This window comes from Eupeodes corollae, chromosome 1 (assembly GCF_945859685.1).
Source record: "Eupeodes corollae chromosome 1, idEupCoro1.1, whole genome shotgun sequence".
NCBI classification, from domain to species: Eukaryota; Metazoa; Arthropoda; class Insecta; order Diptera; family Syrphidae; genus Eupeodes; species Eupeodes corollae.
Genome location: NC_079147.1, coordinates 126,931,791 through 126,943,181, shown reverse-complemented (window position 1 = coordinate 126,943,181; position 11,391 = coordinate 126,931,791). Strand labels below are relative to the sequence as shown.

Genomic DNA, 11,391 nt, shown 5'->3' with positions numbered 1-11,391 from the left:
CTAATTTTAGCTTTTAATCTTTCTTCATAGGTCAGAACCAGTCATCACTCTCATACGAGAACAACAGCCTTCCTCAAGTCTCAGTGGGATCGCAGGCTTGTGTCACTGTACCTCTGGAACAATTTCCAACCATATCAAACAACCTCAATCAATCAAGAATTTATTCGGTGGATCTCAACAACTTTTCGGAGGGCGAACAGGAGGAGGCCAAAGTTTTATTGAAGACAGCAAAGACTTCAGATTTGACAGCGCTCTCTACAAGTCAGGAGAATATTGTTCCAATTACGGCGCAGTCACATCATTTAACACAAGCGCATTATAGCAGTACGAATTATTTGACGTCTAAACCAAACTCATTTAATAATATCACATCAATGGAGACAGAAATCGACAATATAATCTATACTGATATTAATGATATCCATCATTACAAAAATCAGAATGCATTTAAAAGTCGAAATAAAATATCAAATGAGAATAACTTGAATCTAATCAACGGTTTTGATATATATGCGACAGTTAATAGAAAGGCAAAATCTAAATCTAAAATAAACCATATTAGTAATGAGTTTTTTGATAAATCTATTAAGAAAAGAAATAGTTTAACTGAAAATTTTAATCAAAGTTATCAAAATTACCTATCAAATAACTGTATCGATACAAGTATACATAAGAAGTACGTGGTCAATTCAAATAAAATGTGTGTCTCTTTCCCAGATTCATGTGTTTTTGAGAAAAATCTGAAAAAAAATGATTACAATGATGTAACACATTCAGAAAATTGCATTCTTCCATTTGACAATCTGAATATTAATTTAAAAACTCCTCCATTATCAAAAAAACTAGATTATTCTTTTGATAACTCTGTACATTCGTATGAAGCACATGAATCAAATTTAACAATTCAAACAAGTAAACATCAAAATTCTATAATGTATGTGAATGATAAAAATCTTCTTGAAGAGACAGGTGAAAGGTTGTTTGAATCATCAATTGATTTAAGACTTTCCTCAGCAAAACTTGAAAATGAACTTTCCAATATTGACCTTTATTCGGAAGCTCAGTATAAACAACATAAAGAAACAAATACGGATGTTTATATGGAAAAAGAATCTTGGTTGAAAAGCAGCTCTTGCAGGGATCTTCTAAGAGAAAATGAAGAATCTAAGCCCATCACAACCTTCGTTAAAGGCTTTCTATCATTTAATAGATTAGAATCTCCAATAACTAGATATGACGACTCAGGTCATTTTATATATTTGAATAAAAATCAGTCGCATAATACCTTTCAACACATTTCAACACATATGAATTACAAGATTTATTCGTCGAGTTATCCTGGAAGTACACGCAGTAATTTTGCACAACACAAACGCATGTATGGAAATCAAATAGAGTGCTCAGGCTCACAAGATGATATTTCACATGACAGCTATGAGCTTTTAGAAAAAAGTAACCATGAACTGTTTGATAAATTTACGCGATCTGATCATAATATTCGTTCATATTCTATTGATTCGGGTAACTTTATTTCTAGCGATGATGAAATTGCTTCAGGAAATCAAAAATATCGATCAGCCATGGATGTAAAATGTAAATCAGTAGCCGACATAATGAATGAAATTTGGGATTCAGGAGATCCAAGATATTTTCCACGTGAAAAGCTTTGTGTTAAATCGGATGGAAGTTTTTACAAAAAAGTAAGGGAGATTCAGGATACTCAAAGTTCAAGTCAGGAAAGCCGAAGTGATATTTATGAAACTAAGCCTTCCCGGGACTCGTACTGTAGCAAGAAATCTCGGGACAGCTTGTATAACACAGATAGTAAAAAATCACGAGAAACAACAAGAAGCAAGTCATCTCTCATTTCAAGCGTTGCATCAAAAGAATCTTTAATTGAAGATTCATTGATAGGAAATTATGAAATGCCTAAAACAACAGGTAAAAAGGTTAGGAAAGATTTGGGAAATTATCATTATAAGGCAAATTCCAGTGTGGAATCTAAAAGTGATAACTACGATGCTCCGCCGGATTTTCTTCAAAGCCAATCTTTAAATAAATGGTCTAAAGGTAAAAGTATCGGATGCTTACTTTTAGACAAACATTGTTCATTACTAAATGGGTTCTTATGTGAAAATTGTGACACAAACCCAGCGTTCAATAAATATAACCAAACGTCCAAAGTTCAGTCAATTAGTCTTCAAAATGTAGAAATTGAAAAAATTTCTAAGTCGCTTGGAAAAAAATCCTCTGAGAACATAAGTTCTAACAAAAATCAAGAAGTGGAAATGGCTACGAACTCACTACGTTCTATGTCAATATATGATGATCAATATGTACAACATCACCACAAAAAATGTCAAGTAAATGTTGCGATTCGTCGAAAGTCCGATAGTGAAAATATATTTAGTTTCGATCAAGATAAAATTGAATCTTTTACTAGCTGCGATAAAGAAGATGAACAATCTAATTGTGATAATAAAAATGAAAATAGGCAAGACTACCCGTTGACCCCAGAACTTTTATCTGAATTTGATAAACAGCTTAAAACTCCTAAGCTTGAAAGAATAACACGAAAAGAAGAACTTATGGCAAAAACTCATTTTGAGGAATATAACCCCAAAGTGAAAAGCAATCAATCTAGACAGTTGACCAATGTTTTAGTACCATTGACTCATAGTCATGTAACAGTAGAGCGAACCAAAAGTGATCCAAATTCGTTAGCGAATCGATCAGGGTCATGCAAAAATCAACGGCGTCATATATTGATGCACCAAAAGTCTATTGATCTTACTCCCGCTGACTCAAGTGATGAAGATTATTTTTATAAGCAAATACCTAGTGCTCCACCACAGTACAAAGCTTTTGGTAACTTTGAAGTTCCAAAAACCAACACTATGATTGCATCTCTAGTAGATATAAAAAATACGGAATTTGAAATTCTGAAAAATTCCTTTCACGAAATCGAATTTTGTGCTTCAAAAGTCTTGAAAGAAGAAATTCCGTACGTTCTTCATAAGCGTCATGTTATCAATGGGACTTCATCTTCACCAAATGAGAAGAAATTCCAAAAACCAAGGAGTCCTAAATCACCAAAATCTCCCAAATCTCTAATAGTATCAAGTACTAATTCAAAAAGTTATAGCAATATTTTACCTGACATCCTAGACAGCGTACTTCCAGTACGCAAGGAAGAACTCTTGTTCTCGCAGAACGTAGATTTTTCAAATATTGATTATATCAAACAAAAAGAAGATGACAGATCTTTTGCAACAAGTGATCTTCTTAGCTTGAATAGTTGTAAAGTGAAGGATATGGATAAACGGCTTTTGGAAAAACTAAACAAAAAAATCAACAGAATTGAAAGTGACTCCACGGCAAATTATAAAAACGAAACACCTCATAAAGAACATCAAGACCGTCTCTCGGAACAAAAACAATTTGAGTTATGTCAAAATTCAACCAAGTTTAGCTCAAGTAAGAAAATTATTTCTAAAACGAGAGCATTAAATAAAGTAAAAAAAAATAAGACTCGCATAACATCTTTTTCTTCTGATGACGAAAGCCTAGACTCCGACGATGTTTTTGGGTCTGCTGAGCCTATTCCATCAACATTAGAATTTTCACCTCCACAATCAAGAAAAGAAATTGAACCAATTCTGCAAATAGAACAAAATAAACTTATATCAGCTGCTTGGGGCAGGGGACAGACTATGAGTTCTACAGAAATTGAAGGCTCTCCGCCCCAATGCAGACGTTTGCCAGAACTAGATAGCCGATACGATAACATAAAGCTGGACTCCAACGTGCTTTTCAACGGTAAAGAACTTCGACGAATCTCAGAACGATCTATTTCTATCCCGAGCTCTGAAGAGGAAAATTATATTTCAAGTAAAGATATTTGCGACCATCAGCAAAATGAAAAAAATTCCTTCCCCATTATATTGAATTCGGATCTAGTTCACAGTGAAGAAAGTAAAAATGAAATAACCAAAGCCAATACATATGTTTTTAAGAAGAATGATTCTCAACAATCTTCTCAAATAGTTAAATTAGATCCTCCGGCAGTTAATTCGCGAAAGCCAATTTTGCTTTCCCGTGAATTTAATTTATCAGAAGGTTCGGCAACTTTGCAGGAAAAAATGCCTTCTTTAAAAACTCCATTAAAAATTCGAAGAACCAAAAGCCTTGAAATTTCAATGTTAGCAATGCATAATTTACCACAGTTAAATGCGTATTCCTCAAAAGATGATACTATTGAATTTCAAGAAGAAGCTGATGTTTTGGAAGAAAAGGTATTACAAGTCCAACAAAAAATAAATAACACTGAAGGAGAAATGCTTGATAGTGTTCGTTCATGTGCTGGATCAATTCCTTCGGCACAGATTTGTCATTCATCACTTAAACCCGAAACGACTATAGTAGCGGTTAATATTGACCTTGAAGAAAGTAATCTACTTCACCAACTAGCTTTTATTGAAAAAATCACATTGAAAGGAGTTAAAATTAAGGACAGACACACATCTAAAATGGAACTCAGAAGTGGTGATCACCTTATTTTAGATATTCCAAAGTACAACTTTGACTATTCACCTTTAAATTCTTGTACTAGTTCAAGAAAAACATCACCAGGTGTATCTCGAGCAAGTAGTTTGGAAAGCACTGGTCTAAGAAAGTCCAAAATGAAAGCCAAAAACTCAGATCTAACGAAACTTAAGCTAAATGTAGAAAACGCATTTAGCACAAAAAAAGATAAAGGAAGAATTTCAAAGGATAATCAAAAGTTAATTGAAAAGGAACGAAAATCGAGCAGAGAAAAGACAAAAATGCTAGAAGAAACTGAAGCCAATATTGCTAAGCGAAAGGAAAGACAACAAAAACTATATGAATCTGCAATAAAGCAAACAATAACTATGCTTAGTCCTGTTATGGACAAGCTTCCTCCATTTCCAACACCCGAAGATAAAATCTCCGTTAAGACAGAAGGTGATAAAATTATTATAGAAACTGAATTCAAAAGTAAAGCTAAGGATCACGTTTTGATAGCAAAATCTCCTCGAAAGCTTGATAGTTCTCTTATAAAATTTAGTAGAAGTTTTGATGAAGGTTGCATTATAAAAAAACTAGAAAAGGCAAACCGAAGCTTTGAAGATCGTAAGAAATCGTTTGAAGATTCTGAAAAGTCAGAAACAACAAGCGACGTCGCTGTCGAATCACCTAAAACTACAAATAAAAGTCATTCATTTGAAGAGAGCGAAGTTCATAATAAGGATCGTATATTTTCTAATTTAGAAACAAAATTTGCATCAAAGACTGCACTACCTAATGTACATACAAATAATGCAAAAAGATCATTTCGTGCAGAGAGTTGGGTTAGACCAAAAGAAAATAATGAAAAAGTTAGGAGCGTAGTTGCTGACCGTAGAATATTCGCCAATCATAGTTATTTAAATGAAGAAATTGACACGCAAGCCGTTATATCGGAAAGAAGATCACTTGAAATACTCAAACGACAATATCCAAAATCTGAAGACACAGGTAGGGATAGCGATGGCAGCCATATGCCTTCAACTGGTGATAGTATTGATTCTTATGTCTCTGTTGATGAAAGTACTTCTGATAGTAAACCATCATTCACTGCCGAAGAAAACGCATATAGAGTTCCTACTATAGAATGTGAAGAAGCTTCATTAGATGATCCTGAAAATTTAAATGAAAGTCGTCACTTGAAAGTATCACAAAGTAGTAATTACTATTTAAGCCTAGACCGTAGTGATGAAACCGGTTCATGGATGACTGTTGAATGTGAAGAATATATAGGATCTGATACATCAGAAAATGATCCTCGAACTCTTGAACCGAATGGAGATTCTTTAGTCAAACAAACAACTTTGGACGACGCTGCTGATTTAAATATCATATCAGCTTCTACATCCTTTCCAGATCAAAATGTTCAAATAATACTTACAGATATAGATCAGCTGTTCTCAACTCATTCACCGAACGAAAGCATTGGTCCCAATGTAAAACACATACAAACAATTGGGCAACAAAATGATAAATCCGAGAATTTTGACATTTGTGCAAAGGAGGAATTTGGAGGTGAGCGATGTGATTGGAGTCCATCTTTCAGTAGTAAAGAAAAAAGTTCAGTAGAAGATGAATCCAGTGTAAGTTGCTCGATTGCACGCCCATTGGGTATCTCACAAGATTTTGGAGACGTGGAAAACAAAAAATGTTTAGAACTCAAAGAACAAATGCTTAAAACAAATTTTGAAAAACCCATTGAAACAAAAAACTTATCAAATCCTAATAAAAAATCTATAACTCCTGTTTTGGAAAAGCAAAGACCTGTGGACTTTGGATCAAGTACTGAAACATTTCAAGACGATCTAGAAAAAAATCAAGCTCAATCTTTTTTTAAAGATGAAGATAGTCCAAGCGTTAATATTTTTGCGAAATTTCCTTGTATGTGCGAACCTGGCAAAAAAAAAAATTCAAGGAATCCACGATTGAATAGTGTTAATACTGTTGATAATTGTCAAAAGTCAGGAAGTGACCAAAGTTCACAGGAATCCAAATCAAGCTTTGACTCAAAAACATCTTTAAGCATTGAGTCAAAAGGTTCATTTGAAACTGAAAGTAGTTCTGGTTCACTTGGTCTGGCTCAACGTCACGGCTTGCTTTTGCAAAAAGAACAACAGTCAACATGGAAACCCTTCACAATGGAAAGCTCTGGCAGCTCGAGTATAGAAGAAAAATATCAAGATAATAATCCGGGGTCCTTTCAGTCCATTGACCATGTAATTGCTTTAAACGATTCTTCGGAAAATGATTTTAAAGAACTTTTATTAAGAGGTCAAAAAGTTAGTGATATACAATGTAAAGATGAACTTATCGACTTGTCAACTACAATTGGTTATCCTGTATTAACAAGTACTTTAAGCGGTATTGGAACTAATACAACCGATATTATTGGATATAGCACTGGATTCGCAACCGGTAGAACTCTTTCACGTATTTCAGAAAGAAGCACAGCCTCAGAAAAATCGAGTATTGAAGATGATGTCAGTAAAGCTTCAACACATTCAGTGAGTATGCGTGATGAATCCGCCGGCTCAACAGATCATCAAGCTAGCCTTAGCTCAGATTCTCGCAGCAATACAAACATAGCTTACATATCGGATGCAGAAAGAAGAACGTCAGCTGAAATGCCAGATATACCTTGCGATTCAGGTACAGGCGAACGATTGTCTTGTATGAGCAGTTTGATTGATAATAAGTCTTCGACTGTAATAACTGGAAGATTTGCTGTCACTCAAGTTGAAGAGAAAACGCCTGAAGAATTTGATAGACATACCTTACTATGTCTCTCAAATCCTGGAAGCCAAGACTCTGAAGATTGGCCATTACCAGAAATTCCATATGATTTTGTACCAGTGAAGTCAGCTGAACTGATTTTCTTAGTGCCTGATTTAGATAAATCTGTGCCCAACACATTTTGCTGGAAAAGTACGTCCTTACATCCTCAAGATGGTAGAGACTGGCATACTCCTTTATTCAATTCCCAAGGATTTTCTTCAACAGAAAAATTGGAGCCGTTTCAATCTCCTGCATGCATTAGTAGTCCAGAAACGACAGTTGATTTCATTGATACAACTAAGTACACTTTAGAAGATATTCAGTACACACAAACTCCCAAAACTTGTTTGTCATCTCCTGAGGAAACAAAAATTTTACCGTATGCAGATACCTCTTACTTTATGTCGTCTTTTTTTAACAATAATAGTGAAGTAGATGATGCATGTTTTTCCAAAGAAGATTTAACCCCACCGAACTGCTTAAACTCTGTATCATTTTTACCATACTCTTTTAAGGACAAATGCTGCACAGTATTAAAATCTTTTTCAGACAATTCGCTTATAAAAGAAAATGTATCAAATGGTGTCATAATTTTGCAGCCAACACTCTCTCCAAGAAATCTTAGCCCGCTTTCAGTACAGGATACAATTTCGAACAATGATGTCTTTTTGTCAGGAGCAGCAAAAACTAAATTATCTCCTCAACTCAGTAGAAAACATACCTGTAGCTCGAATAATTCAGACACATCAGCGGATGACATAGCTTCATTATCAGGCTTGACATTACAAGAAGACCAAATAACTATTCATAGAGGTTTAGATAAACTTGTTAACTCGAACTGCCATAGAAAATGTAGCCATTCAAGTCATTCTGAAGAAGAAACCAGTTCAATGGGTACAGATCTTGATGGCACAGTTCGCATAGGCTTGCAGCTAAAGAATTGTACCCATAGCTCTCATTCAGAAGATACTTCAATTGGTTTAAGCATATCAGAATGGTCAACTGGAACTAACACTGTACACCAATATGCTAATCTTTCAGGGTCGGATAGCCTTTCAGCAGTTTCTAATCATTCCTGTGGAGTTAAAAGTGAAAAATCAAATCATACAAAATCAAGTGTAAGTTCATTTAATAAATCTTCTGAAAGTCTCCGTGGAAAAACTTCACATTTTTCCGGCAGTAAGCAATTATCTGTAGAAATTAGTTCATCGGATGGGATTTTGTACGATATTCTTTCGAGTTCGGAAACTGATAAGCTATCTGATTCTGTGAGCAAAAGCAATGAGTCAACACCTACATTAACAGAAATGGCGGCTAAGACAGTTACGAAATGGCCAGAATCTAGCAGTCGGACACTGATTACAAGCCAACCTCAAATATCAAAAACTAAAAATGGTAGATGCAAGGAATATATTCCTCTCAAAAACGGGCGAGATGTAAAAAACGTTGATTTGATAAAAGATAAAAAATGCATTTACCCTTTGAAAAGTAATACTAAAAATTATTCCAATATTGAAAGTAATCAGCATGGCTATGAAAATGTGTTTTTAAATAATATTCCCAACAAGAGCTCAAGAGAAAACGATAAATTGTTCAGTGAAACACATCTTGACATTTCTGGCATAAATTCTGCTTCCAAAAAACTTCACTCACTTGAAGTTATGTCAAAACGATATCAAAGCGCTGAAGTTTTATCTGATGCAGAGATGTTCATTGAATATTTATACCCTCCCTCTGAAAAACTCTCTGCACTCTATCAAAGCCAGGAATTTGCACCACTGCAACCAACATCTATCGATTCAAGAAACAATTCTGAGACTTTTTCATTACCACTTTTAGAATATGAAGATAAAAAAAATTCTGCAAATGAAAAAGAAGAATGTCAATTACAAAAATCTCATTCATTTCAGGAAGCGGTTGCTTCGGAGAAAAGCCTTATAAGTGGAAAGAATCGTGACACTACTTTAGCAAATAAACGAACAACATTTACAGATAGTATGGAACTAAAAATAGAAAACTTTTCGCCAAAACAACATAATATCGTTGATAAGACTTATAATTCATTGCCCTTAAGCGGAAAGGATGCTGACAACTTGTATCATAAAAAATATCCTACAGTCAAAAACAATATGCGATCGTATCGTTTTCAAAAAGAAAAAGATAATATGACATTTGATGAACTTGAAATACCGAAATCATGCAAGAGTCAATATGGACAGTCCGAAGAAGAAAAAAAGCTTGAGTTGAGTGATTGTTATGATCATCATACTTGTACAGAATTTTGTGATGGGAATATTTGTGGAACTGAGTTGCCCTCGAACACAGGCAATGAAATGGGCTTTCAACAATTTGATCGCTTGCAGCAGTTTACCTTTCGAATTTCCCCAAAATCTAGTAACAGTGCTGAGACTTTTACCAACAAGAAACCTATAAAACCTACGCGGCATAAGAAACGTCAGTTGATTTGCGATGAATCTGTGGACACGGAGCATAAAATCTTACAACACATGGAAAAAAAAAGTATTTTCGATCAAAAACAAAGATTATGTGTGTGCATTAGTAATGAAAAAAGTGTTCAGAAGCTTGCCGATAACGAGCTTCCTTGCCCTGATTTCTTATCAGACTATGAAAATGATAGAGCAAGAGATGATATACCTCAACATTTTTCCGCCTAAGCTACTTTGAAAAGGATTGAAATTTAAACATGAAATATTTAAAAAATCTTTTTCGTATGAAATTCAAAGTATCATTATAAGAAATAATAAACACATACATAATATTTGATCCAATTTAAAATCGTTTTACTTGAAAATAATTTAAAAAATTAAATTATGTTTGATCGAAATGTTAAAGAGTGAAAACAAGTAAACGCGTATTTCAATGTATGATGGAAGAATTCAGCTAAACCATTTTCTTGCTTCAAAGCAACCAAGATATTTGGTGTTTGATACAAAGTTTGATAAATTTTAGATTGCAATTTCCTTTAAAATAACACTCTTATAATGTAAATCTCGAAAACAATACTGTTGTTGAACAAATAATTTAATTTTAAAATAAAACCATGGATTTTATTTGTATTTTTTTTTAAATAGGAGAATTGTTTGTGTCAGCAAAAAGCTAAATGGTCACCACATTCAAATTAAATTTAAACGGTACACACTTAGTTTAAGAGCAGGGGCAGTTCTGTTTGAAAAGGCATTACATACATTTTTTAAACAATAGAGCGTGTTTGCCACAAGGACAGTAGCTGAAACCTTAGACAAAAGCAATGGATTGTATTCCCCACAGTCCAATTCACAAAAAGAATATATAGAAAACAAATCACAGAAGAAGAAGTGAAATAATGTTACTTTCTTTTTAAATGAAAAATCCTAAAATAATAAATTTAATTCTATAATTCGGGTCTTTTATTTTCGTGACTTGCATAACAAAAACCTCGGATTCTTCTTGTCTAGAGTAAGCTGTAAGCATCAAGATCGTTATACTCATACGCAGATCTTAATCCACCAACTGGTAGTTCTTGCGATCAAGCTATAGTTCCTTGACAAATCTTCTATGTTAAGTCTAGCTAAATAGTCCATCATCCCCCCGGGATGAGAAACCATTTCATGAAAGGAATGCGTGTTATTAAGTAATTTTTAAACTTTTGAACAGAGATGATGATCAAGATGGTCCTTCCTCACCGTATGACAGGTAGGTACATGAAAGAAAGAAAAAAGTGGGTATGGGAATGGTGTGTGGCTATTTTGTGTTATTTATTTTAAATTGCTTTTTGTTTTAAGATCTTAGTTGAAATTAAACATAGGTTACGATTTTAATTTGAAGGAATTATAAAAATAAATACCTTGTTTAAAGCGTGAGTTTTTGGGTTGGTATGCTTGATCTTTTTACCATTGGCAGGAAACAAAGTTTGACTATAGGGCGCTCTAGAGGTGGCTGCTGTTTTCAATGTGACCACACAAACCTTTTCATCTGCTCTGGGGTGCATCTCCGTGATTTTTCCTCGTTGCCAAAGAGCAGGAGGTATTT

The 11,391-nt window shown here is 34.1% G+C and overlaps 1 protein-coding gene across 1 annotated transcript; it reads left to right on the top strand.

Moving 5' to 3' along the window:
• Positions 1-231: 231 nt before the first annotated feature.
• LOC129944412 (uncharacterized) lies at positions 232-10,689 on the top strand. Its single transcript, XM_056053823.1, has 2 exons — positions 232-605; positions 675-10,689. Exons 1-2 carry the CDS (start codon positions 375-377, stop codon positions 10,035-10,037), a joined length of 9,594 nt encoding a protein of 3,197 aa, XP_055909798.1. The 5' UTR covers positions 232-374; the 3' UTR covers positions 10,038-10,689.
• The last annotated feature ends 702 nt before the right edge of the window (positions 10,690-11,391 follow it).